Source organism: Anser brachyrhynchus (genome assembly GCF_964034855.1).
Source record: "Anser brachyrhynchus genome assembly, contig: SCAFFOLD_472, whole genome shotgun sequence".
Classification (NCBI taxonomy): Eukaryota; Metazoa; Chordata; class Aves; order Anseriformes; family Anatidae; genus Anser; species Anser brachyrhynchus.
This window is the reverse complement of record NW_027664099.1, coordinates 21068-49048: the sequence shown is the minus strand read 5'-3', so window position 1 is coordinate 49048 and position 27981 is coordinate 21068. Positions and strand designations below refer to the sequence as shown.

General features: G+C 62.7%; 1 protein-coding gene across 1 annotated transcript; it reads right to left on the bottom strand.

The window, feature by feature from the left end:
* Positions 1-3: 3 nt before the first annotated feature.
* On the bottom strand, positions 4-27945 carry SPTBN4 (spectrin beta, non-erythrocytic 4). Its single transcript, XM_080608482.1, has 35 exons — positions 27876-27945; positions 26690-26807; positions 26439-26590; positions 26043-26216; positions 25868-25959; positions 25695-25775; positions 25476-25591; positions 24872-24984; positions 24048-24235; positions 23844-23961; positions 23606-23764; positions 22696-22998; positions 22467-22617; positions 21379-22249; positions 21163-21300; positions 19842-20598; positions 19066-19268; positions 18754-18844; positions 16612-16752; positions 12545-12805; positions 9884-10108; positions 8981-9070; positions 8592-8870; positions 8357-8487; positions 7964-8168; positions 6697-7322; positions 5753-5891; positions 5588-5672; positions 5285-5481; positions 4287-4687; positions 3774-3843; positions 3397-3683; positions 2236-2409; positions 2085-2127; positions 4-546 (listed from the first exon to the last, which is right to left on the bottom strand). The coding sequence occupies exons 2-35, from the start codon at positions 26805-26807 to the stop codon at positions 400-402; spliced, it is 7326 nt and encodes a 2441-aa protein (XP_080464608.1). The 5' UTR covers positions 27876-27945; the 3' UTR covers positions 4-399.
* Positions 27946-27981: the final 36 nt, after the last annotated feature.

Here is a 27981-nt window from a genome sequence, read left to right as displayed (position 1 = left end):
CGGGGGGAGGGGGGGGGACGGAGCGGGGGGGTAGGCTGTTTCAATTAATTATTTTTTGGTTAATTTCCTGGCTTTTGGTAAAATCTTTACAAACTCTGCCCCCCCCCCCCCCGCCCCCCAAAAAAGGGGGGTGGCCCCCCCAAAAGTGATGGGACCTCCCCCCCCCCCCCCCCCGGGGCTCTATGGCTTGTGCATGGGATGGGGGGGGCCGGGAGACCCCCGGAAGGGTGGGGGGGGGCGAGGGGGTCCACCCCGGCCCCGTGGCCTCGCCCCCTCCCCAAATTATTGGGGGGCGGGGGGGGGTTGAAAAAATTTGGGGGGGGGGCGGGGAGCAGAGCGAGAGGGGTCCTCCCGCCTCCCCCCCTCCCGCCGCAATGGGAAGCGGTAGGGGCGGAGACGTCACTTCCGGCGGCGCTCCGCCCCCTCCCGCCGCGGCCCCCCCTCGTCGGTTGATGACGTAGTGGTGGGCGGGGCCGCGGCGCGCGCAATCTCCGCGTGCTCCCGCGCGCTGGCCGCCAGGGCGCGCAGCCAGGCGCGCATCTCCTCCTATTGGGGAGGGGGTCGCGGGGGGTCCGGGGGGGGGTGAAAGCCGCGAGGAAACGGGAAATAAAGCAATAGTAAAAAGGGGAAGTAAAAGTGGGATTCAAAAATGGGGGGTGGGATGGGGAAAAAGGGGGAAAAAAAAAAAATAACCGAAAAATGGGTAGGAAAAACCACGGGGGAATGTATTAAACAGTGCAAAAAAATTGCAAAATATGCAAAAAATGGCAAAACAAAAGCAAAAAGGCCAACGAAGCAACAAAAGAAATCGAGAAAAGCACAATAAAAAATGGAAGAAATGCAAAAAAAAAAAAGTGCGAAAAAAACACAAGAAACGAAAACACAATCAAAAAAAAAAACCAACAAACAAAAATTTAAAAATGTAAGAAAGGCAAAAATAACCACAAAAATACAAGAAATGCAAAAATAGCCACAAAGAAAGCCACAAAAAAGCAAAAGAAAACACAAAATGTGTAACAAAAATTTAACCCCCCCACGTCCCACCCTTAAAAAGAAATGAAGCCCCCAAAAACTGACCCAATTCGATCCCCCCAAAATGTACCTAAATCCCCAAAATCTCCCTAATTGCCCCTTAAGCCCCAAAGATCCCCTCAAATGCTAATTAAAGTAAAACAAAAACAGGAAAAGACCCCAAACCCACACAATTATCCCTCGAAACCCCAAATCCCAAATAAATCCCTAACCCCCCTAAATAATAATTATATCAATTAAAAAAAAGTGAAGAGACCCGAAACCCCCAAAATTATCCTCCAAAATTACCCCCCCAAAACTGCCAGAAATAATAATAAAAAACAACAAAAAGTCTCCAAATCCCCCCAAAATTCCGTCCAAACCCTCTCCAAACCCCACAGAAACCCTCAAACCACCAAAAACAATTATATAAAAAAAATGAAAACCACAAAAAGACAGCCAAACCACTGTAATTACCCCACATATTACAAAGAAAGCCCCGAACCTCCAAAAATAATTATAAATTACCAAATCAACAAAAACCAAAGACTCCAAAACCACTGAAATTACCCCCCAATCCCAAAGAAAGCCCCAAACCTCCAAAAATAATAATTATAAAAACCACACATCAATAAAAAACAGACTCTAAAAACACTGAAATTACCCCCCCAAATCCCAAAGAAACCCCCAAACCTCCAGATATAATTAAAAATAAAAAACCACAAATCTTTAAAAAACAGTCTCCAAAACAACTTAAATTAGCCCCAAAATAACCCCCAAACCCCAAAGAACCTTCCAAAACTCCAAAAAATAATTAAAAAAAAAAAAAGACCCAAAGCCCCCAATCCCCCCAAATCCCCCCTAAACTCTCCCCCCATTCCAATCTCCCCAAACCCCAATGGAGCCCCCAAACCTCCAAAAACATCAATGAACGCCCCCCAACAACCCCAAAACCCCACAAAAAGACCCCAAACCCCCCAGTCTCACCATAATCCCACCAAATCTTCCCCCAAACCCCCCAAATCTCTCCCCCAAAAAACCTCAAATCCCCCTCCCCAACTCCTCGGGCCTACCTCATCCTTGGCCTGCAGCAGGAACTCGCTGCCGTCACCGGTCCTATGGGGGGCAACGGGGGGGGCTTCAACACCCACCCCCCCTACACCCCCTGACCCCAAGACTCCCCCCGTTGCCCCCCCAAACCCTGAAGCCCCCCCCGACACCCACCGCAGCTTGAAGACGTTCTTCTTCTTCTTGTAGTCGGCGGCCACCTCGCTGATGGCCTGGTGGAGGCTGAGGGGGGGCTCACCCCCATGGGTGCTGCCACTCGCCGGGCCCTTGGCGTCCTTGTAGAAGGCCAGGTCGCCCTTGCTCAGCACGCAGTAGAGGTTCACCCAGGACCTGGGGGGGCAAAGGGGGGCTGTGGTGGGACCCCAAGGGTGGGGGAGGCTTTGGGGGGCAAGGAGAGGCCCAAGCCATCGATGGGTGCTTGAGTAGTGGGGGTCTTGGTTCGTTGGTGGGCAAGTTGTGGAGTTTTGTTGTTGGTGGGCAGCCAAATTGTGGAGTTTTGTCGTTGGTGGGCAACCAAATCGTGGAACTTCTCCTCCGTTGATTGGCAACCAAATTGTGGAGCTCCATCATGGTTGGGGACCCGAATTGTGGAGTTTCGTTGTTGACGGGCGACCAGATTGTGGAGTTTTATCTTTGATGAACACCCAAATCGTGGAGCTCCATCATGGATGGGCACCCAAACTGTGGAGTTTCATCATTGATTGGCACCCAAATCACGGAGCTTCATCGTTGATGGGCAACCAAATTGTGGAATTTCATTGTTGAGGGGCACCCAAATTGTGGTTTCATCGTTGATGGGCACCCAAATCGTGGAGCTCCTCCACCATTGATGGGCACCCAAATTAAGGAGTTTCATCGTTGATGGGCAATCAAACTGTGGAACCCTCCACCATTGATGGGCACCCAAATTGTAGAACTTCTCCATCGATGGACACCCAAATCCTGGAGCTTCTCCTCCATCGATGGCACTCAAATCGTGGAGCTCCATCATGGATAGGCACCCATATCGTGGACCTTCTCCACCACTGATGGGCACCCAAGTTATGGAGTTTCATCACTGATGGACAACCAAATCATGGAGGTCCTCCACCATTGATGGGCACACCAATCATGGAGCTTCTCCATCGATGGCCACCCAAATCCCAGAGCTACTCCACCATCAACAGGCCCCCAAATCACGGTGCTCCCTTGCCAAAGATGGGCCCCCAAATGATCGTGACACCTCCGATCGGTGGCGCCCGAGCGCTGATGGATCCCCTCCGCTGTTGGACCCCCAAACCGCTGAGACCCCCGCCTTCTATGCCCAACCCCACCGACCTGTTGGACGCCTTCTTGTTGGGCCCGTCCAGCTCGTGCTTGCGGAAGAGGAACCCCTCGTGCTGCACCGTGTGGCTGGGGGGCGGCGGCGGGGGGGCGCTGCTCTGGGCGGGGGCCGACCTCGACCTCCGGGCCTCCCCCGGCCCCCCCTGGCCGGGCTCCTTGGGCCGGGGGCGCCGACGGGGTTTGGGGCGGTCGCGGGCACGGGGCCGGTCTGGCCGCGGGGTCCTCTCCGGTAGGACCTCGACACCATTGGGAAGGCGGCCGGGGGACTCGCGGTCCCGGGGCTGGGGAGGGACACACACACACGGAGGTCAGGGGGAGGCTCGGGGGGGCGGTCCTTGAGGCTGGGGGACGTGAGGATGGGCGGCACTCACCAGTGCTGGGGAGGGGGCGGTGGCTTCCTTCTCCTGGAGCTGCTCCACGATGTCGGCCAGGGTGGCTTTGCTGGTGGGGAGCGGGGACGGGGCAAGCTTGTCCCTGTCCCTGTCCCTGTCCCTGTCCCGTCCCCATCCCTTCCCAATCCCTATCCCAATCCCATCCCACCCCAAACTCCATCCCATCCCATCCCATCCCATCCCATCCCATCCCATCCCATCCCATCCCATCCCAAACTCTATCCCAATTCCATCCCCATCCCCATCCCAATTTCCATCCCTCCCCATCCCCATCCCATCCCCACCCCATCCCCATCCCATCCCAATCTACATCCCCATCTCCATCCCCATCCCCATCCCAATCTCCATTCCCATCCCATCCCAATCCCACCCTAATCCCCATCCAAATCTCCATCCCTTTCCCCATCCCAATCCCATCCCATCCCCACCCCGTCCCCAATCCCATCCCCACCCCAATCCCAATCCCAGTCCCAATCCCAATCCCACACCCACCCGTGCCGGGGCCCCTCCTGCTCGCTGGACTCCTGCCTCTCCATCCTCCGCTCCCTCCTCTCCCTCCGCCGCTCCAGCAGCCCCGTCTTCCCCTCCCCGATGTCCCCCCCGCCACCGTCACCCTTGGGTGCCACCGGCGCCTCGGTGGTAACGGCAGCGGGGGTGGCAGGGGGGGTGTCCCCATCCCCGTCCCCCTCCCGCACCCGGTCCAGCTTGGGCTGGAGCCTCTCGGGACGCAGCTCCTGCCGCACGTAGGCGACGCGGGGCTCCGGCCGGGCGCGGGGGGTTTCGGGGTGTTCATCCCCCGCGGGGCGCGAGGGTGCTGGGGGTTCTCCCAAAAATTTGCGCCCCAAAAGCGGCGTGGCTGGCTGCTTGCTCTGCTCCGCTTTCAGCTTCTCCAGCTGTGGAGGGGAAGGGGGGGTGAGATGGGGCATTTATGGGGGATCCCGATGCCTTGGGGGTCTCCTTGATTTGGGCTTCTCCATGCCTTGGGGTTCTCCATGCATTAAGGTCCTCCATAATTTAGGATTCTCCATAATGTAGGGTTCCCCATGATTTGGGGTTCTCCATGCATTGAGGTTCTCCATAATTTAGGATTCTCCATGATATAGGGTTCCCCATGATTTAGGATTCTTCATAATGTAGAGTTCCCCATGATTTGGGGTTCTCCATAATTTAGGGTTCCCCATGACTTGGTGTTCACGACAAATTGAGTTCTCCATAATTTAGGATTCCCCACGACTTGGTGTTCATGATACATTGAATTCTCCATAATTTAGGTTTCCCTGTGATTTGGGGTTCTCCATAATTTAGGATTTCCCATCATTTCAGATTCTCCGTAATTTAGGATTCCCCGCGACTTGGTGTTCACCACGCATTGAGGTTCTCCATGACTTAGGGTTCTCCTTCCTATGGGGTTCCCCGCGCGCCGTGTTGGCTCCCCACGCCCCGGGGGGCTGCTCCCCACCCCTGGGGTTCCCAGGGCGGGGGTCCCGTACCGTGGTGAGGCGGCGCAGGGAGCTGAAGCGCTCCTCCCAGGCGGCGGCCGCCTTGCGGAAGGCTTCGTGGCGCCGGATCAGCTGCTCCACCTCGTCCACGCTGCTGCCCAGCTCCTGGCTCTTCAGCAGCGGCTCCTGCGCCGTCAGCCACGCGTCGGCCACCACCGCCTCCTGGGCGAACTGGTGGACCTCCAGCACTGCGGGACAGACGGACGGACGGATGGACGGACAGAAGGATGGACGGCGTGCCCGGTTCCCCGTCCTCCCAGCCTCCGGGGACGTCCGACCCCGTCCTGCGCTCACTTTGCTGCAACCACTCCCAGTGCTTGTCCCACTTCTCCGCCAGCTCCTTCTTCTTCGCCAGCAGCTTCTCCGCCAGGGCTTTGATCTGGAGGAAAAGGGGGGGGATCCGATGTGAGCCAGGACCCCCCCACCGATGCCGCCGATGCCCCCCAGCGCCCCCGGCACCTCGTCGGCCGCGGGGCTCTTGGCGAGGATGAGGGTCTTGCCCAGCTCCAGGCAGGCGGCGATGCTCTTGCTGCGAGCTTCCATCTCGCTCTTCAAGCCCTGGTGGAAGTTCATCAGCACCTCCACCGAGGAGACGTCCCTGCGGGGGCAGGGGGGGACACGGGTTGTGGCACCAAGGGGGGACACGTGGGGAGAGAGGTCGTGAGCTTGGAGGGGGCGTTGGGGTCTTCGGTGGCGTGGATGGGGCAGGACATGGGACCTTGGGATGGGAAGGGACATGGGTGACACCAGCACCATGGGTGGGACAGGGTATGGGACCTTGGGGTGGGATGGGACACAGGTGACACCAACGCCATGGGTGGGACAGGACGTGGGACTTTGGGATGGGACAGGATAGGGGTAACACCAGCTCCATGGGTGGGAGAGGATACAGGTGACACCAGTCCATGGGTGGGACAGGACATGGGTGACACCAATCCATGGGTGGGACAGGACATGGGACCTTGGGATGGGACAGAACAGGACAGGGATCCTTGGTGCCACAAATGGGATGGGACACGGGTCCATGGGATGGGTCACGATGGGGTCCTTGGGATGGGACAAGACACGGGGCGTTGGGATGGACACGGATCCTCAGCTCCATGGGTGGGGTCAAAATGTGGGGTGCTTGGGATGGGGACAAATTGGGATGGGGACAAAATTTGGGCCCTTGGGACAGGGACAAATTGGGATGGGGACCCAATGCGGGTGCTCGGAATGGGGACGAAATGCGGGTCCTTGGGATGAGGACAAATTGGGATGAGGACAAATTGGGATGGGGACACAACGTAGGTCCTTGGGACGCGGACAACGCACAGCCCCATGGCCGGACCAGACCAGGGCTCCTGGGGCTGATCCCTCTCCTGTGTCCCCGTCCCCACGGGGGGCCGAGGAGCCCCCCCAACCTGGGCTTCTCTCCGGCGCCGATCTGGCAGAGCACGCCGTCCATCCAGGACACCAGGTCGCGCACAGTGCCGGCGAAGCGGACGCGGTCGGCGGCGCTGGCCACGTGCAGCCGGCACTCCTCGCAGGCGCCCAGCAGCTCCTTCCAGGCGCTCAGCACCTCCTGCTCCCGGCTGGCGATGGCCTCGGCGTTGTCCCCGGCGTAGACGGTCCTCAGCTGCGCCGCCCCCTCCTGGAGCTGCCGGATTTGGCCCACCAGCACCTCCACGTCGTGCTCGAAGGCGCCCAGCGCCCGCTGCAAGGCCCCGGCCGAGGCCCGCGGCGCTTCCTTGGCCGCCAGCTCGGGGAGGCGCCGCCGTTTCTCCTCGATCTGCCCCAAAAGCTCCTTGCAGTCGCTGAAGAACTTGTGGAGCTCGTGGGAGGCGGCCAGGAGCTGCGCCCGCGTCTCCATCAGCTCCAGGAGGTCGGCCCAGGCCTCGTTGACGCCGTCCTTCCACTCGGCGATGGTGGCGGCGTCGGCGTGGCCGTAGTCGATCAGCTCGTCCACCATCTGGTTGACGGCCGAGATGCGCTCCTGCCCCACGCTGCCCGTCTCGCTGGCGAACTCCAGGAACTTCTCCTGCAGCAGCTGGGGGGGGGGGGACGGGATGGAGGTCAGTGGGGGCGCTGGGGACGGGGGACGGGACCGCGGCGTGGGGCTGGGGTTGCGGTGCGTGGAGCAGGGACGGCGCCAGGAGCACCGGCGTGGGATGAGGACGGCCCCAGGAGCCCCAGGGTGGAGCAGGAAGAACCCCAGGACCCCCGGAATGGGACAAGGACAGCCCCAGGACCCCCAGGATGGGACAATGACAACCCCGGGACTCCCAGGATGGGACAAGGACAACCTCAGGACCCTCAGCACGGAGCAGGGACAGCGCCAGGACCAACAGCATGGGATGAGGACAGCCCCGGGACCCCCTGGATGGAACAGGAAGAACCCCAGGACTCCCAGGATGGGACAAGGACAGCCCCAGGACCCTCAGCATGGGACAAGGACAACCCCAGGACCCTCAGCACGGAGCAGGGATAAATCCAGGACCCCCAGCACGGGACAAAGACAACCCCAGGACCCCCAGGATGGAGCAGGAACAGTGTCGGGACCTCCAGAACGGAACAAGGACGCTCCCGGGCCCCCCAGCATGGGACAAGGACAGCCCCCGGCACCCCTACCGCGAACCGGGGACGGCCCCAAGACCCCCCAGCCCTCCCCACAACCCCTTCCCCGCTCACCGTGACGTGCTCGTAGTCCTGCCCCAGCTCGGGCGAGCCGGCCACCACCTCCTTCTCGGCGATCCAGTGCTCCAGCTCGCCCACCTCGCGGCCGAGCTGGTAGAGCCAATACTGCTGCTCCAGCTTGCCCTTGCGCTCCTCCACCAGCTCCTTCAGAGACACGTACAGCCGGTCAACCTGCGACTGCCGCCGGCTCACCTGCTCGCTGGGCACGGACGGGGGGACGGGGGGGACGGGGGGAGCGGGAGGAAGGTTGGGGGGGGGGGGACACAGAGCGCCCGGTGAGCACCCGGCTCCCCCCCGCCCCGGCTTCAGGCTTTGCGGGGGTTGCGGTTGCTGGGGGGGTGGGGGTGGGGGGGCGGGGGGCGAGGTTGCGGGGGGTCCTGCGCCCACCTCTGGGGGTGCCCCAGCTCCAGCAGGGCTCGGCACTGGCGCGAGAGCTGGGCGATGCTCTCCTCGTAGTTCTCCACCGTCTGCTCCGTCTGCAGGTGCTTCTTCAGCAGCTGCAGGGTGCTCTGCTCATCCTTGGGCACGGACGCGGCGGATTTAGCCTGGGGACCGGGGGGGGGGGTCTCCAACCCCGAAACCCGCCCCCCCCCCCCCCGCCCCCCAAGTTTTCCGCCGCCACCTTGCCCTTCTCCTCGCTCATCAGCAGCAGCTCCTGCTCGCCCAGCCACGACTCCACCTCGGCCACGTCGAAGTAGTACTGCTCCAGCTGGAAGGCGGCGTCCAGCGCCTGCTGCCGCCGCTCCGCCTGCTCCTGCAGCTCCCCCCAGGCCCCCCCCAGGCGCTCCAGCAGCCTCCGCACCCCCTCGGCCTCGGGGCTCTTGATGGAGGCCACGGCCGCCGCGCGCTCCAGCACCTCGTCCACGCGGGGACGGTGCACCTGGATCTCCCGGCGGAGGTTCTGGGGGGGGGGGGGGGGGGGAAGAGGGTGAAGAAAGGGGGGGGGGTGAGGGGGGTGGACCCCCCCTAAATGATGGTGGGGCCCCCCCCCGGCCTCGGCGCTGGCCTCACCTGGTTCTTTTTGATGAGCTGCTGCACGGTCTGCAGGTTGGTGCCCAGGTCCTGCTGCGTGGCCAGGGGCAGGCGGTCCTGGACCCAGAGCTGGGGGACGGGAGGGGATGGGACCGGGTCCTGTCCTGGTCCTGTACCGGTCCTGGTCCATCCCCATCCCATCCCCATCCCCCTCCCCATCCCATCCCATCCCATCCCATCCCCATCCCCATCCCATCCCCATCCCATCCCCATCCTATCCCCATCCCATCCCCATCCCCATCCCCATCCCAATCCCAACCCAATCCCATCCTCACTCCAATCCCAATCCCCTCCCCATCCCATCCCATCCCATCCCATCCCATCCCATCCCATCCCATCCCATCCCATCCCATCCCCATCCCCATCCCCATCCCCATCCCAATCCCAGTCCCCATCCCCATCCCAATTCCCAACCCAATTCCAATCCCATCCCCACCCCAATTCCATCCCCATTCCCATCCCACCCCAATCCCACCCCCCATCCCCACCCCAATTCCATCCCCATTCCCATCCCACCCCAATCCCACCCCCCATCCCAATCCCATCCTCATCCCCACCCCAACCCCATCCTCACTCCAGTGCCATCCCCATCCCAATCCCATCCCCACCCCAATCTCAATCTCAATCCCATCCCCATCCCAATCCCATCCCCACCCCAATCTCAATCTCAATCCCATCCCCAACACAATCCCATCCCCATCCCCACTCCAATCCCACCCCAATCCCATCCCCACCCCAATCCCAATCTCATCACCACCCCCACCCCAATCCCACCCCAATACCAATCCCACCCCAATCCCATCCCATCCCCATCCCCATCCCACCCCCACCCCAATCCCACCCCAATCCCAATCCCAATCCCCCCCCCAACCCCGTACTCACCACCTCGTCCTCCAGCTCGTGGCTGACCTGGTGCACCTCCTTGGCGGCCAGCAGGATCCTGCGGCGCTCCTTGAGGGGCTCGATCAGGCGGACGATGCGGGTGCCCACCGCGCTCTGCCGCTCGCCCACCGCCTCCGCGCCGGGGGCCTCGGGGGGCAGCGCGGCCGCCTGCGCCTGCAGCTCGCCCACCTCCTTGCACCACTCCTCCACCTGCGTCTCCATCGTCTGCGGGCGGCGGCGGGACCGTGGGCACCGGGGATGCGCCGGCACCGCGGCACCGGCAGCTCCAGGCAGCCTCGGCCGTGACTCAGCACCTGGCCGGGCTGCAGCGGGGCTGGGAGGGGGCTGCGGGGGGTGCTGAGCTCGGTGCAAGGGTGCTGAGCTCGGTGCAAGGGTGCTGAGCTTGGTGCAAGGGTGCTGAACTCGGTGCAAAGGTGCTGAGCTCGGTGCAGGGGTGCTGAGACCCTATTGCAACGTGGCTGAAAGCTCGCTGCAATGGTGCTGAGACCCTGCTGCAACGGGGCTGAGGGCTTGGTGTAAATGGTGCTGAGAGCCTGCTGCAGTGGTGCTGAGACCCTGCTGCAAACGGTGCTGAGTACTCAGTGCAAATTGTGCTGAGAGCTCGCTGCAATGGTGCTGAGCTCGGTGCAGTGGTGATGAGACCCTGCTGCAAAGATGCTGAGACCCTACTGCAATGGTGCTGAGCTCAGTGCAATGGTGCTGAGCTTGGTGCGAGGGTGCTGAGCTCAGTGCAGGGGTGCTGAGACCCTACTGCAATGGGGCTGAAAGCTCGCTGCAATGGTGCTGAGACCATGCTGCGAATGGTGCTGAGAGCCCGCTGCAAAGATGCTGAGACCCTGCTGCAGTGGTGCTGAGCTCAGTGTAATGGTGCTGAGCTCGTTGCAGTGGTGCTGAGACCCTGCTGCAGTGGTGCTGAGCTCAGTGTAATGGTGCTGAGCTCGTTGCAGTGGTGCTGAGCTCATTGCAGTGGTGCTGAGCTCACTGCAGTGGTGCTGAGCTCCCTGTGTACGTGGTGCTGGGCCCCCATTGCAACCGGTGCTGAACCCCACCTGCAACCCCCCCAAATCCCCCCCAGGCCCCGCTTCAGTGACCCCAAATCTCCCCAAACCCCCCTCCAACCGCCCCAAACCTCCCAAACCCCAATCCAACGACCCCAAACCCCCCTCCCTTGACCCCAAATATCCCCCAAACCCTCAACCAACGACCCCAACCCCCCCTCCAACACCCCCCAAACCCCCCTCCAATGCCCCCAAATCCCCCCAAAACCCCCTCTCTTGACCCCAAGTATCCCCCAAACCCTCATCCAATGACCACAACCTCTCCAAACCCCCAATCCAATGACCCCAAACCCCCCTCCAATGACCCCAAACCCCCCCAAAACCCCCCCACCCTCCCCAAACCCCAATCCAATGACCCCAAATCCCCCTAAACCCCCCTCCCTTGACCCCAAATATCCCCCAAACCCCCCTCCAATGACCCCAAACCCCAATCCAATGCCCCCAAATCCCCCAAACCCCCCTCCCTTGACCCCAAATATCCTCCAAACCCCCCTCCAATGACCCCAAACCCCAATCCAATGACCCCAAATCCCCCCAACCCCCCCTCCCTTGGCCCCAAATATCCCCCAAACCCCAATCCAATGACTCCAAATCCCCCTAAACCCCCCTCCCTTGACCCCAAATATCCCCCAAACCCCAATCCAATGACCCCAAATCCCCCTAAACCCCCCTCCTTGGACCCCAAATATCCCCCAAACCCCAATCCAATGACTCCAAACCCCCTTCCAACCCCCCCACCCCCCCAAACCCCAATCCAATGACCCCAAACCCCAATCCAATGCCCCCAAATCCCCCCAAACCCCCCTCCTTGGACCCCAAATATCCCCCAAACCCCAATCCAATGACTCCAAACCCCCTTCCAACCCCCCCACCCCCCCAAACCCCAATCCAATGACCCCAAACCCCAATCCAATGCCCCCAAATCCCCCCAAACCCCCCTCCCTTGACCCCAAATATCCCCCAAACCCCCCTCCAATGACCCCAAACCCCAATCCAATGACCCCAAACCCCCTTCCAACCCCTCCACCCTCCCCAAACCCCAATCCAATGCCCCCAAATCCCCCCAACCCCCCCTCCCTTGGCCCCAAATATCCCCCAAACCCCAATCCAATGACCCCAAACCCCAATCCAATGCCCCCAAATCCCCCCAAACCCCCCTCCCTTGACCCCAAATATCCCCCAAACCCCAAGCCAATGACCCCAAACCCCCTTCCAACCCCCCCACCCTCCCCAAACCCCAATCCAATGACCCCAAGCCCCAATCCAATGCCCCCAAATCCCCCCAAACCCCCCTCCCTTGACCCCAAATATCCCCCAAACCCCCCTCCAATGACCCCAAACCCCCCCAAACCCCAATCCAATGACCCCAAACCCCCTTCCAACCCCCCCCACCCTCCCCAAACCCCAATCCAATGACCCCAAACCCCCCCAACCCCCCCTCCCTTGGCCCCAAATATCCCCCAAACCCCAATCCAATGACCCCAAACCCCAATCCAATGCCCCCAACCCCCCCCCAAACCCCCTCCAAACCCCCCCATCCCCCCCCCCGAACACCCCCTTATCCCCCAAACCCCCCCCCCACCTGCAACCTCCGGAGCTGGGTGCCGATGGCGGCGGGCTGGGCCCCCCCGGCCGCCCGCAGCTGCTCCTCGAGGCGGGCCAGGCGCTGGTCGAGCTCGGCGTAGCCGCGCTGCAGCCGCTCGGCAGCGCCCGCCGCCCGCAGCCGCTGCCCCCGCGCCTGGGCCGCGCTCTCCAGCTCCTGCCAGCGCTGCCGCACCGCCGCCAGCTGCGGGGCCACGGCCCCCGCCAGGGCCGGCTTGGCCTGCAGGAGCTGCTGGCCTTCCTGGGGGGGGGGGGACGGGGGGACAGGGGGACGTGGATGGAGACATGGGGACATGGGGATGGGGATGGGGACATGGGGACATGGGGACAGGGTGGGGACAGGGGGAGGCAGATGGGGACGTGGGGATATGGGGATATGGGGATGGGGACGTGGGGACGTGGGGATGAGGACATGGGGACATGGGGACATGGGGACATGGGGACATGGATGGAGACGTGGGGACGTGGGGGTGTGGGGATGTGGATGGGGACATGGGGATGGGGATGGGGACATCATAGGGACATGGGGACAGGGTGGGGACAGGGGGGACGCGGATGGGGACGTAGGGACGTGGGGGTGTGGGGATGGGGAGCGTGGGGATGTGGGGATGTGGATGGGGACGTGGGGATGTGGATGGAGACATGGGGATGGGGATGGGGACATGGGGACGTGGGGATGGGGATGGGGACATCATAGGGACATGGGGACATGGGGACAGGGGGGATGCAGATGGGGACATGGGGATGTGGGGATATGGGGATGGGGAACGTGGGGATATGGGGATGTGGATGGCGATGTGGGGATGTGGATGGAGACATGGGGATGTGGGTGGGGACATGGGGACATGGGGACAGGGTGGGGACAGGGGGACGCGGATGGGGACGTGGGGACGTGGGGATGTGGGGATGTGGGGATGGGGAACGTGGGGATATGGGGATGTGGATGGGGACGTGGGGATGTGGGTGGGGACATGGGGACGTGGGGATGGGGATGGGGACATCATAGGGACATGGGGACAGGGTGGGGACAGGGGGGATGCGGATGGGGACGTGGGGACGTGGGGATGTGGGGATATGGGGATGGGGAACGTGGGGATATGGGGATGTGGATGGGGATGTGGGGATGTGGATGGAGACATGGGGACGTGGGGATGGGGACATGGGGACATGGGGACAGGGTGGGGACAGGGGGACGTGGATGGAGACATGGGGACGTGGGGATATGGGGGACAAGGATGGGGACATGGGGACATGGGGACAGGGGGACATGGGTGGGGACAGGGGGACGCGGACGGAGACATGGGGACATGGGGATATGGGGACGAGTATGGGGACATGGGGACAGGGGTCGTGGATGGAGACAGATATGGGGATGGGGACATGGGGACAGGGGGACAGGGGGACAGGGGGACGTGGATGGGGACATGGCGACGTGGATGGAGACATGGGGACATGGGGATATGGGGGTGTGGATGGGGAAATGTGGACATGGGGGACATGGGGACATGGATGGGGACATGGGGACGTGGGGATATGGGGATGGGGACATGGGGACAGGGGGATGTGGATGGGGACGGGGGATGTGGACGGAGACATGGGGACATGGGACAGGGCGACATGGATGGGGACATGGGGATATGGGGGTGTGGATGGGGACAAAGTGACAGGGGGACATGGAGACATGGGGACGTGGATGGGGACAGGGGGCATGGGGATATGGGGACAGGGTGGGGGGGACATGGGGATATGGGGACAGGGGGATGGGAACAGGGTGACGTGGGGACATGGATGGGGACATAGGGATGTGGATGGGGACAGGGGGACGTGGGGACAGGGGGACGTGGATGGGGACAGGGGGCATGGGGATATGGGGACAGGGGGACATGGGGATATGGGGACAGGGTGGGGGGACATGGGGATATGAGGACAGGGGGATGGGAACAGGGTGACGTGGGGACATGGATGGGGACATAGGGATGTGGATGGGGATGTGGGGACGTGGATGGGGACAGGGGGACGTGGATGGGGACAGGGGGACAAGGAGGAGGTCAGGAGAATATGGGGGGGGACAAGGGGACAGCGTTGGGGGGACACAGGGTGGGGGGACAGGGATGGTGACAAGGGGACACGGGGACAGACACACACCGCTCAAGGACCTTGCCAAGCCGGGGGGGGGGGGGGGGGTCCCGAAACCCCGAAACAACCCCACCTGGGGCATCCCCGTGTCCCCCCCCCACCCCCCCCAACCCCCTGCTGTCCCCCTGTCCCCCCCCCCCCCCCGGTGTCCCCAATGTCCCCCCCCCATGTCCCCCCCCCACGTCCCCAGCTCACGAGCGGCTGCGGCGGCTGCAGCGATTTTGGGCCGGGTGCAGCCGTGCGAGAGGGGAGCGCGGGCGGGGGGGGGCAGGGGGGGGACGTGTGCGGGGGGGGGGACATGGGACGTGTGCTCGGGGAGGGGGGGGGGGCACGCACGCGCGCACACACGTGTGCCCGGGGGGAGATGGGGGGGGCTGGCTGCGGATGGGGAGGGCCCCAAGGATGGGGACCCCCGTTTGGGGGGGGGCAGCAACGGGGGGGGGGAATAAGGGGGGGGCAATAAGGGGGTAAAATAAAGGGGGGGCAGCAAGGGGGGGCAATAAAAGGGGGGCAATAAAGGGGGGTAAAATAAAGTGGGGGCAATAAAGGGGAGCAATATGGGGGGGCAATAAGGGGGGGCCAATAAAGTGGGGGCAATAAAAGGGGGGCAATAAGGGGGGCAATAAGGGGGGCAATATGGGGGGCAATAAAGGGGGGACAATAAAAGGGGGGCAATAAAAGGGGGTAAAATAAAGGGGGGGAATAAGGGGGGCAATAAAGGGGGTAAAAAAAGGGGGGGCAATAAGGGGAGCAATAAAGGGGGTAAAATAAAGGGGGGCAATAAAGGGGGGCAATAAGGGGGGCAGTTTGGGGGTGGGCAGGTTGGGGGGGTGGTTTTGGGGGGGTGCAATTTTTTGGGGGGATGCAGTTCTGGGGGGGCAGTTTTTGGGGGGGGCAGTGGGGGTATATACAATTTTTTGGGGGGGGTATTTAGGTTTTGGGGGGGGCACCCGGGGAGATGCATTTTTGGGGGGGTGCAGCTGGGGGGGGGGGGGCGCATGCAACAAGGGGGGGCGCAGGAAAAGGGGGTGCAGCAAAGGGGGGGGGCGATCAAGATGGGGCAGTGGGGGGGGCAGGTTTTGTTGGGGGGGGGCTGCAACGAAGTGGGGCCTGCAACGGCGGGGGGGGGGGGCAGCTGCTGAAGGACGCAGTGATGGGAAACGCTGCGGGGAGGGGGGGGGATGCGGGGGGGGGGGGCGCGCAATGAGGGGAGGATGCGAGGGGGGGAGGATGGGGGGGCAAAACGGGGGGGATGCGGGGGGGGGTGAAATACGGGGGGGTGTAACGGGGGGGTGAAACGGGGGGGGCGCAATGGGGGGGGTGAAATACAGGGGGTGTCATGGGGGGGGATGAAATGGGGGGGTTGAAACGGGGGGGCGCAATGGGGGGGTGAAATACAGGGGGTGTCATGGGGGGGGATGAAATGGGGGGGTGAAATGGGGGGGCACAATGGGGGGGTGAAATACAGGGGGTGTCATGGGGGGGGATGAAATGGGGGGGTGAAATGGGGGGGGGGGTGAAATACAGGGGGTGTCATGGGGGGGTGCAGTGGGGGGGGGTGAAATGGGGGGGTGAAATGGGGGGGGCTCAAAGGGGGAGGCAATGGGGGGAGGCAACGGGGGGGTTGTGCAATGGGGGGTTGTGCAATGGGGGGTTGCAATGGGGGGGGGGGCTCAACGAGGGGGATGAAATGGGGGGGGGGGGGGCTCCATGGGGGGGGGGGGGGGGGGCTCGCACCAAGCAGGGGCCGCACCGAGGGGGGGCCCTACGAGCGCCCGAAGCCCCCCGCCCCTTCACGAGGATGCAGCTGCGGCGGCGCAAGCTCCGGGAAGCGTGTGTGTGTGTGGGGGGGGGGGGAAGCCCACCCCCACCCCCACCCCCCCTTGGGACCCCCCCCCATTTTTTTTTTACCTCCTCGATGCGCTGCAGCCACTCCCGGTTCTGCGCCAGCTCGGCCATAAACGCCTGGTGCTGCAGCCAACGCTTGTGGGGTCGCTGCTCCGGGGCCGGATCCTGCGCCATCGCCACCTTCTCCCCGACCCAACCGTCCAGCTGCCGAGAGCACAGGGTGGGGGGGTCGCCGAGGGTCCCCCGAAATCGGGGACCCCCCCACCTTTCGGTTTCCTTCTGGCCCTAAGCGGCCCCCACCCGAAACGTGGGTACCTGCGCGGTTGCATGGGCGCGATGCCGCAGAGCCCTGCAGCAGCCGGGCGGAGCGCCTCGGCCAGCCTCCTGCCCCCCCCCCCCAGGGAGAGAGTGGGGGGCACAAAAAAAGGTGGGAGCCCCCCCGCTGGGGAGGTAGGGCACCCCGAAAATGGGGTAGGGCATCCCGCAAATAGGGTAAGGCGAGCTGGGAATGGGGGGGACACGGCGTCGCAGAAAGAGGATGGAGCACCCGAAAATAGGATTCGGTCCCCCCCCCAAAATAGGATGCAGCACCCCGGAAACAGGACGGCCCACCAAAGTTAGGATGCAGCACCCCAAAAACAAGGCGCAGCAGTCAGAAAATGAGATGCAGCGCCCAAAAAATAGGATGCAGCACCCCAAAGGTGGGATGCAGCACCCCAAAAATAGGATGCAGCACCCCAAAGGTGGGATGCAGCACCCCAAAAATAGGATGCAGCACCCAAAAAGTAGGATGCAGCACCCAAAAATAAGATGCAGCCCACCAAAATTAGGATGAAGCACCCCAAAAATAGGATGCAGCACCCCAAAAATAGGATGCAACACCCCAAAAGTAGGATGCAGCATCCCAAAAATAGGATGCAGCACCCAAAAATAAGATGCAGCCCACCAAAATTAGGATGAAGCACCCCAAAAATAGGATGCAGCACCCCAAAAATAGGATGCAACACCCCAAAAGTAGGATGCAGCACCCCAAAAATAGGATGCAGCACCCCAAAAATAGGATGCAGCACCCAAAAATAAGATGCAGCCCACCAAAGTTAGGATGCAGCACCCCAAAAACAAGGCGCAGCAGTCAGAAAATGAGATGCAGCGCCCAAAAAATAGGATGCAGCACCCCAAAGGCGGGATGCAGCACCCCAAAAATAGGATGCAGCACCCCAAAAATAGGATGCAGCCCACCAAAATTAGGATGAAGCACCCCAAAAATAGGATGTGGCCCCCCAACATAGGATGCAGTCTTCCAAAAAGACAATGAATGACCCAAACCCAAAAATATGATTCGGTCCCCCCAAAAATAGGATGCAGCACCCCAAAAATAGAACAGCCCACCAAAATTAGGATGCAGCACCCCAAAAATAGAACAGCCCACCAAAATTAGGATGCAGCACCCCAAAAGCAAGATGCAGCACTCCAACATAAGATGCAGCGTCCAAAAAACAGGATGCAGAAAACCAAAAAGAGGACATAGCCCACCAAAATTAGGATGCAGCACCCCAAAATTAGGACGCAGCACCCCAAAAATAGGATACAGACCACCAAAAATAGGATGTAGCACCCCAAAAATAAGATGCAGCACCCAAAAAATAGGACGCAGCATCACAGAAATAGGATGTGCCTCCCCAAAATAGGATACAGTACCCCAAAAATAGGATGCAGCCCACTAAGATTAGGATGCAGCACCCCAAAAATAGGATATAGCCCCCCAAATTGGATACAGCATCCCAAAATAGGATATAGAGCCCCAAAAGAGGATACAGCCCCCCCAGAATAGGATGCAGCACCCCCCAAAATAACATGTAACCCCCCCCAAAACAGCACTGAGACCCCCAAAATACGACACAGACCCCAAAATAGGATGTAGCACCCCCAGAATAGCATTCAGCCCCTAAAATGAGATACATCCCCCCAAATTAGGATCCAGTCCCCTAAAATATCACACAGCCCCCCCCAAAATAGCCCCCCCATAACCAGCAGCCCCCCCCCCGCAGGGCCACCAGCCCCATGGCATGGGGAGGGGGACACATCCTGGTCCCCCTGTGCTCCCTCAAGCAGCCGGTGGGGACCCCCCCCCCCAGTGTGAATTTATTTTTGGGCCCCCCCCCAGCGTGGATTTATTTTTTTTTGGGGGGGGGTCTCGGCCCCTACCTCGTGGCAGTCCTGCAGGAACTGCTGCAGCTCCAGGTGGTCCTGCAGGCGCTGCATCCACTCCTGCGCCAGCTCGGCGTTGCGGTGGCTCCTGGGGGGGCCGGGGGGGCTCGCATCAACCCCCCCACCCCTCCTTTAAACCTCCGGACCCCCCCCCCCCCTCAACCACAACCTCCCCCACACTTCCGTCATTCCCCCAAAACGCCGCTGTGACCCAAAGGGAAACTGAGGCACAGGGGGGTGGAGGCCCCCCCCCGGGATGCACCCATCAATGCCGGGGGGGGGTCGTTGTCACCAAGGGGGGGCGCCTACTTGGTGCGGAGGGAGTCCATGGCCTCCGCCACGCGGGCGCTGTAGAGGTTGCCCTGGCGCTGGAGGCTCTCGCCGGCCTGGAGGGCCAGCTGGACCTTGTGGAGGCCGAGCTCCATGGAGGTGGCGAAGTCCCGGTGCTTCTTGATGGCGTTGGCCACGGCCTCCACCGTGTCGGGGAGCTCGGCGTGGGCCAGCGTGGACTCCTGGGGGGGTAGGAGACGGCCTGGTGCCACCTGCGGGGCCGCTCCAGCCTCCCCGTGGAGGCCACCAAGCTCATTTCCTCCCAGCCTTCCCCATGGAGGCCATGGAGGCCACCAAGTCCATCTCCTCACGGTGTTTCCAATGGAGGCCAAGTCCATCTCCTCCTGGCCTTCCTCATGGAGGCCACCAAGCCCTTCTCCTCCCAGCCTTCCCCATGCAGGCCACCATGCCTTTCTCCTTCCAGACTTCCCCAGCCTCCATCCTCCCCACGGAGGCCACCAAGCCCTTCTTCCAGCCTTCCCCATGAAGGCCACCAAGCTCTTCTCCTCTCAGCCTTCCCCAGTCTCCTTCCTCCCTGTGGAGGCCACCAAGCCCTTCTCCTTCCAGACTTCTCCACTCTCCATCCTCCCCATGGAGGCCACCAAGCCCACCTTCTCCATCTCCTCCCAGCCTTCCCCATGGAGGCCACCAAGTCCTTCTCCTCCCAGCCTTCCCCATGGAGGCCACCAAGCCCTTCCCCTCCCATCCTCTCCCCCACTTCGGGGCTGCGACGTCCCCGAGGAGGCAAGGCCAACCTGGTTGTACAGGCTGGCCTCGCACTGCTTGACGTCACGGAGGAAGAGGTGGAAGACGTGCGCTTGCACCAGCACCTCCCGGCGAGCCTCCCAGCTCTGCAGAAGCTTCCCCCAGCCCGCGTCCAGCTTCTGCAGCCACTGCTGGAGCGAGAGGTAGGGGACCTCGGCCTCCTCCAGCGCCAGGAGGTCGCTGGCCGCCTGGATCTTGGTGTAGTCCTCCTCGTAGCCATTGATCTCCTCCTTGAGGGCCACGTGTTGGTTCAGCAGCCTCTCCGCCTCAGCCAAGCTGCCCGGCACCTCCTCGTTGGCCACCGTCGCTTGGGTCTTCACCAACCACCCCAAGAAGTTGTCCAGGTCTTGGATGAACTGCTGCAACCGCCCGGCGACGCTGAGCGAGTCCTCGCAGCCCTGCAGCGCCCGCTTCAGGGCTTCCCACTCCTCACTGATCTCCTCGAAGGGCAGCAGGACCTCCATGGCCCGCCCTGGGTGGTCCGCAGCCAAGGCTTCGCCCTCACGCTGCAGCTCCACCAGCCTGGGCTCCAGCACCACCAGCGCGGCCTCCATGGTGGAGAGGCGCCGCTGCAAGGCCAGCACGCCGCCCAGGTCGCCGCCGCCCGACTGCGTGGCCTCGATGGCTTTGCGCTTCTCCCGCACCTGCGCCTTCATCTCGGCGCACTCCAGCAGGTAGTTCTGGATCTTCAGCACCGAGCTGAGCTGCCCCTTCTTGTGCTCCACCAGCTCCACCACCCGGTTCCACCTGGGGATGGGGACAAGCAGGGGATGGAGCCCTGCGGAGGCTCTGCCTCCACGAGGAGGTCCGGCCTCGGCATGGCCAACCCTTGCGGTGGGCTTGGCATGTTGCGTTGGAGGGCACGATCCCATGGGGACATCCCACCAGGCTGGGAGCACTGGTTGGTGGTTGGACCTGATTATCTAGAAGGTCTCCAACCAAAATGAATTTATCACTGGGCATGGCCAACCCTTGTGGTGAGCTTGGTGCGTTGCGTTGGAGAGTTGGACACCATGGGGATGTCACACCAAGCTGGGAGCACCGGTTGATGGTTGGGCTTGACCATTGGGGTCTTCTCCAACCAAAATCAATCCATCATTGGGCATCACCAACCACTGGGATGGACTTGGTGCATTGCATTGAAGAGCTGGACCCCATGGGGACATCTCAACAAGCTGGGAGCACTGGTTGATGGTTGGACTTGACCATTGGGGTCTCCTCCAAACAATCAATCTACCCTTGGCCATCACCAACCCTTGTGGTGGGCTTGGCCCCGTGCACCACCGAGCTGCCCCCTCCCCACGCTGATACCTGCTGTTGAGGTGGTCCTGGCAGGCGCGGACCTCCTCCGAGCTGGGGTGGCCTCCTTCCACCAGCTGCTGCACCACCTGGTTGACGTCCAGGATGCGGCCCATCACGCTGTTCATCTCCTGGTCCAGGCTCTCAAACCTGCCCCGAGCAGGATGGGGACATCAGTGTCCTCAAGGGACAGCGGCCACCGGGCGCCCGGTCCCCACCATCCCGCACCTGTGCTGCACCACCTCAACCTCATCCAGCTCCTCCGGCACCTCCATCCTCTCCAACCACTGCTCCTTCTCGTCCACCCAGACCTCGCAGGCGTGCACCTCGCTGAACATGCGGTAGACGGCCAGGGCGTCCTGCAGCCACTGCTGCCGCAGCACGGCCACCTCGGCCACCTCCCCGTAGAGCTGCTCCACCTCCACCACACGGATCTGCACGTCCACCCCTTGGCGGTGCTCGGGCGCCAGCAGCGCCAGCTGCTTACGGAGGGCCACCACGGCCGCCTGGTGCTTCTCCACCTCCTCCACCACCGCCCGGTGCTTCCGCAGCAGCGCTTGGGTGGAGTAGTCATCGTGGCCAAAGTCGTCGCTGGAGACGATGCGGTAGGTGTCCTGCAGCCAGGCCACCAGGTCGTCCGTCTCGGCGCTGAACTGGAAGAAGTTGAGGGCCTCCTGCAGCCGCTGCTGGTGCAGCCCCGTCACCTCCTCCAGCTTCTTCCAGCGCAGGCGGACTTCTCGGATCTTCTCCTGGATCCCACCGGGGCTGAACCTCTTCTTGGCCAGGATCTGCTCGCCCCGCTTCATGGTCTGGTGCAGCAGCGCCCGCCGGCTGCCCAGCTCGCCCAGCATGCTCTTGTGCTTGGTGGTCAGCGTCAGCACGCTGCTCAGGTCCCGGCCACATGTCTTGGCGGCCAAGATCTGCTCCTTCTCGCGGATCCATGCCTCGGCCTCCTCCATCTCCTGGAAGAAGGCCCAGAGCTGGCGCGAGTCCTCCAGCTCCTTGCGCCTCTTGGCCGCCATCTCCCCCAGCTCCTCCAGGCACGTCTGGACATGGTTCACCCGGTTGCAGATGATCTGAGGGTCGCAGGGCTGGTAGCCTGGGACAGGAGAAGATGACTTAGCAAGGAAGGTCTTGAACCCTGTGGTCAGCCCCTCTGGTGGCACCCAACCTGATGGCACCCATCCTAGTGGCACCCAACATGGTGGAACCCAACCTGGGGGCAACTAGCATGGTGGCACCTACCCTCTTGGCACCCAACCTAGTGACCTGGTGGCATCCAACCCAGTGGCCCCCACCCTGGTGGTCCCCGTTACCCTCCAGCTCCGAGAACTTGAGCGCTGCAGCATTGAGCGCCTGAACCCGCTCGGTCTGGGCAGAAATGTCGGCCTCCAGCAGCCCATGCTTCTGCAGCAGGTCCTCCACCTCCAGCAGGTGCTTCCCCAAGTCCTTGGAGACCAGCAGCACCTGGGGAATGGGGGGCGAAGCCAATTGGGTCCAGAGTTCGCGTCCTCCCTGGGGATGCCCGGCGTCCCCCGGCTCTACCTGCATCTCCTCCATCCAGTCGATCATGTAGACCATTTCCTGGAAGATCTTCTGCAGGGCCAAGTTCTGCTCGAGGCGGGCACGGCGGGCGCGGACCAGCTCGGTCAGCAGCCCCCACTGCCGCAGGATGTTGTCCTTCTGCGCGCTGATGCGCTTGGTGTCGTAGTAGCCCTCGGATTCCATCTCCAGAGCCAGCTCCACCACCACCTGGATGCGCTCCTGGTAGGAGGAGATGTCAGCCTCGATGGCCTCGTGCTTCTTCATGGCCGCCTCCACCGCTGGCAGGTCGTAGCCAAAGTTGTCCTGGGGTGGGGGGAGATGTTGTAAGGAAGGTGGGCCCCCCACCTAGGAGAGTTGGACCCCATGGGGACATCCCATCAAGCTGGGAGCACTGGCTGATGGTTGGACTTGACCACCAAGGTCTTCTACAACCAAAATCAGTCTACGATTGGGCATCACCAACCCTTGGGATGGGCTTGGTGCATTGCATTGAAGAGTTGAACCCCATGGGGACATCCCACCAAGCTGAGAGCACTGGTTGATGGTAGGACCTGATAACCTAGAAGGTCTTCTCCAACCAAAAGGAATCTATCCTTGGGCAATGTCAACCCTTGTGGTGGTCTTGGTGCATCACACTGGCGAGCAGTACCCCATGGGGATGTCCCACCAAGCTGGGAACACTGGTTGCTGGTTGGACTTGGCCATTGGGGTCTTCTCCAACCAAAATCAATCTATGATTGGCCATCACCAACCCTTGGCATGACCTTGGCCCTCGGGGTGCCCACCAGGAACCCACCGACGCCAGCCCCACTGTTCTCCCCAAGAACCCCAACCCCACCCAGCACCCAGAACCACGTGTCCCTCCCCCTCTTTTTCCCGGTGTGGGGGGGTCCCAGTCGAGCCCCCCCACCTGCGACACCAGCCGCTGGTTCTCGTTCAGCCATGTCTCCCGCATGGCCGCCTTGTGGTCGAAGCGTTGGGCCAGCAGCTCCAGCTTCTCCTGCCGGATCAGCTCGTTGCGCAGCGACACCTCCCGCTCGTGCTCTGCCTTCTCCAGGCAGCTCCAAGCCTACAAGGGGGAGGGGTCGCAACGGGGTTTCGCCCCGAGGGTCCCCCGGGGGGACACCTCGCCCCCGTCCCACCAGAACCTTGTTGATGTCGGAGATGCTCTTGCCCTCGCTGGGGACGTAGAGCTTGCGGTTGGTGGCCCGCAGCTTGCTCTGGATGGTGAAGAGCAGCACCTCCAGGTTCCCCTTCTCCTGGAACCTTTCACGGGGTGGGCAGCGGAAGGTCAGAACGTGGCCCCCGACCTTGCCCCCCCCCCACCCTCGTCCCCTCCCCGGGACCCTCACTTGACGGGTTTCTCCAGGGTGCAGAAGGCGGTGAAGGCCTGGAGCTGCTGCTGCACCCCGGTGAGGGAGTTGGCGAACTTCTGGTTGCTGATGATGGTGACGGTGTGCTGCACCCAGGCCAGCAGCTCGGCCGCCAGCGCCTCGTACCGCTCGATGATGGCCTTGATCTCCATGGCCTGATCCAGCACCTGGGTGCGGGGGCGTGCACAGCTTGGGGGGGCTTCCCACAGACCCCCCCAGGGTAACCATGCATGGTGCAAGGATGCATATTGCAATCCTGAAGCAACCGTGCATGGTGCAAGGGTGCACTTGCGACCCTCAAGCATCCACACATGGTGCAGGTTTGCGTCTTGCAACACCTTGAGCAACCGCGGATGGTGCAAGGATGCCTCCTGCAATCCTGAAGCAATTGTGCATAGTGCAAGCATGCACCTGTAACCCTCAAACAACCACATGTGGTGCAGGGGTGCATTCTGCAACCCCTCAAGCAACCGTGCATGGTGCAAGGATGCATGTTGCAATCCTGAAGCAACTACACGTGGTGCAATGGTGCACCTGTGGCCCTCAAGCGACCATGCGTGGTGCAGGGGTGCATCCTGCAGCCCTTCGAGGAACCATGCATGGTGCAAGGGTGCATCCTGCAACCCTCAAGCAACTGTGCAAGGTTTGGGGTGCATCCTGTGGGACACCACCCAGCACCTGTTGGGCTGGGGCGCCTCACGGAGCCACGGACGGAGCCCCCCCATGGAGCACAGGAGGGGGCTCCCCGCGGGGTTGGGGGTCCAGCACCCCACGGAGTGACGCAGGGACACCTCGACGCCCACCTTCCCGATGCGCTTCCCCTCCACGGCCAGCGCTTTCATCTTGGAGAAGTAGTGGTAGAAGGAGACCACGTAGGTGATGATGGACTTCTCGTCAGGGTCCTCCATGTTGACATCTGCCGGGCAGCGAAGCGTCCGTCCCTGAGCCCCCCTGCCCCCAAAATGCCCCCCCCCCCCCCCGCGCCACCATCCCCGGGCTAAAGAAGTCCTCGGGGGCAGCAAACGAAGCCAGGAGGAATTAACCAGGAGCGAGCGATGGGGTGAGGAGGATGGGTTGGATGAGGTTGGGGTGGGTGGGTGGAGAAGACCTCGCACCCCGCACGGACGGCCAGACGGATGGATGGACAGGCGGACGGCTAGATGGGTGGATGGATGGATGGACGGATGGGTGGACAGACGGACGGATGTGTAGATGGATGGATGAAGAGATGGATACACGGATGGACAGGGATGGATGGATGGATGATGGACAGACAGATGGACAGATGGATGGACAGATATGTAGATGGATAGATGGATGGGTGGACAGATGGGTGGACGGACAGACAGACGGAGTCCCCCAGCAGCAGCAGGGACACGAGGACACCCCGTCCCGTCCCGTCCCTACCCTCGGGGTCCAGCAGCTTGCTGAGCCCCAGCTGCTGCTCGGCTGTGTTGAAGGCTTGCTGCAGGTTGTAGGTAGCGTTGGACTTGGTCAGCTTGTGGAAGTCGATGAGATCCGGCCTGCAATCGGGACACAGCCACGTGGAGCCCAATTTTAGGGTGTCCCCCCACCCCCCAAAAAAACCACCAGCCCCACGGAGGAGCCCCCAGCCCCGTGGCCGACCTGTGCTTGTGGATGAGCGCGTTGAAGGCCAGCCCGTCCCTCCAGCTGGTGGTGAAGTTCTGGATGTTCACCTCGGGGTACCTGCGGGAAGAAAGGGGAGGGTCACCCCTTTTTTTGTGGGGGGGGGGGGGGGGGAGGACCCATCCTGGCGTGGGGACGGTGCCACCACTCACCCTGCTGTCTTCATCTGGCACCAGAGCAGCAGCGCGTCCTTGGCCGAGCGCGTCTCGCGGTTGTCCTCGGTCTTGATCTTGATCACCTGGATCTGGATAAAGCCGATGGGGCACTGCCACCGGGGCTGGGGACCCCGTCCCCAAATCCAGGGGACCCCTCCCCCGGCCAGCCCACCTGGAAGCGGAGGATGATGGTCCAGATGAGGCCGAGGGTCAGGCGGTGGTTGCCGTCCACGATGTCGTGCGAGCCCACGTTCTCCAGGTGCACCCGTTGCTCCTTGAGGAACTGCAGCACCTTGTCCACGTTCTCCAGCGAGTGGATCCGCATCCGGCCCCGCGTCGGCTTGGGCTGACACCCCAAAAATAAAGGGGGGGGGGGTCACAACCCCCCAACACCCCCAATCTCCCCCCAGAAAACTGCCAAGGCTCCACCAAGAACCCTACGGAGACGGTTGGAGCCCCGCTTGGGTCTTGGGGCGACGGATGGATGGGAAGGGGGCGATAGATGGATGGGAAGAGTTGGGGGTGACTTTTTGGGGCATGGGGGTGCTGGGGCGACCCCATTTCTCACCAGCTGCTCCCCGGAGAGCACCTCGAGGAGGCGGGTGAGGACGTAGCCGTCGCGGAGGTCGGCGTAGAGGTCCCCGACGCGGCACGAGGCGCGGGCGAGGTGCGCGTTGACCCACTTGGTGAAGGTCTTCTTCTGCACCGCGTCCCGCTCGTCTACCCCGGGGGGGGGGGGGGACACAAATAACCCATCGGACCCTCCCCAATCCCACCACCCCCCCCAGGAGCACCCATGGGTGCCGGGCAGGGTCCCACCAGCCAAGGCTTTGATGCGGGAGCACTCGAAGAGCTTGGCGGTGGCCGCGGGGTCGGGACCCTCCCAGGGGCCGTTGTTGTTCTGCGGCACCTCCATGGTGTCCACCTCGGTCGCCATCTTGGGGGGGGTTAGGGTTTTTTTTTATTAGGGGGGGTTGATAGGGTCGTGGGGGGGGGTGCGGGACCCCCGAAATGTCCCCGTCCGTCCGTCCGTCCGTCCATCCGTTGTGCCCCCCTTTCCCTTTGGGATTAAGGGGGGGCTCCTCCACACCCCAGTTGTGGGGTGTTGGGGGGAGGGGGCAATGGGGGACCCCACAGCCCCCCTCACCCCAACTGCCTCCCAGCAGCCCCCCCCGCATCATCCTAGGTACCCCCCAGCATCTGGTGCAGCCCCCCCGAAAAGCAACCCCTGCAGCCCCCCCTAAAGCATCCCCCAGAGACCCCCTCAGCGCCCCTACAGCCCCCCAGCACCCCATAGAGACCACCCAAAATCCCACGGAGACCCCCCCAAATCCCATAGAACCCCCCCCCAAAAATTCCTGTAGAGACCCCCCAGCATCCCATGCAGCCCCCCCAGCTCCCCATATAGCCCCCCCAGCATCCCCCAGAGACCCCTCAGCCCCCCTGCAGCACCCCCAAAATCCCATAGAACCGCCCCCAGCGCCCCATAGAGACCCCCAGCCCCCCTGTAGCCCCCCCCCAAATCCCATGCAGCCCCCCCAGCATCCCATACAGCCCCCCCTGACCCCCAAGGGCCCCCTCAGCCCCCCTGCAGTCCCCCCAAAACCCCAAGCAGCCCCCCCCAGAGACCCCCCAGCACCCCACAGAGCCCCCCCAGCCCCACATAAAGCCCCCCCCCCGCGCTCCCCCCCTTCCCTCCCCCCCTTCCCCGCAGGATCCGGCCCTCCCCGCGGTCACCTTGAGGGACCCCCCCGGGGATCCCGCTCCCCCCCCCCCCCGGAGCCTCCCCCCGCCGCTACCCTGGCACCGGGGGGGGGGGGCTCCGGTGCCCCCCCCTCCCCCAGGAGCCCCCCCCCCCGCTTCCAGCATCCCCCAGCACGTCCGCACCGGGGGGGGGGGGAGGGAAAAAAGGGGGTCGGGGGGAGCCCCCCGGTGCTGTGCCCCCCCCCCCAGGGTGGGATGGGAAAGGGGGGGGGGGCAATTACCGGAGGGGGGGGGCACTTACCTGGGGGGGGGCTGCGCTCCCGGGGCCGCCGCCGCGGAGCCGCCCGGCTCGCCCCGAGCTCCGCCCCCACCCCGGCAGCCAATCCCGGGGCTGCCCCCCCCCCTCC

Bases quoted from the DNA above. Each gene is read 5' to 3' on its own strand.
- SPTBN4 (XM_080608482.1), bottom strand. From the start codon at position 26,807: ATGGCGACCGAGGTGGACACCATGGAGGTGCCGCAGAACAACAACGGC. The intron at 25,776-25,867 runs GTGAGTGGTGGC...TTCTTCCCGCAG, and splicing joins TGCCAGATGAAGACAGCAGG to GTACCCCGAGGTGAACATCC. The intron at 12,806-16,611 runs GTAAAAAAAAAA...CCCCCCCCCCAG, and splicing joins GGCTGCAGCGCATCGAGGAG to GAAGGCCAGCAGCTCCTGCA.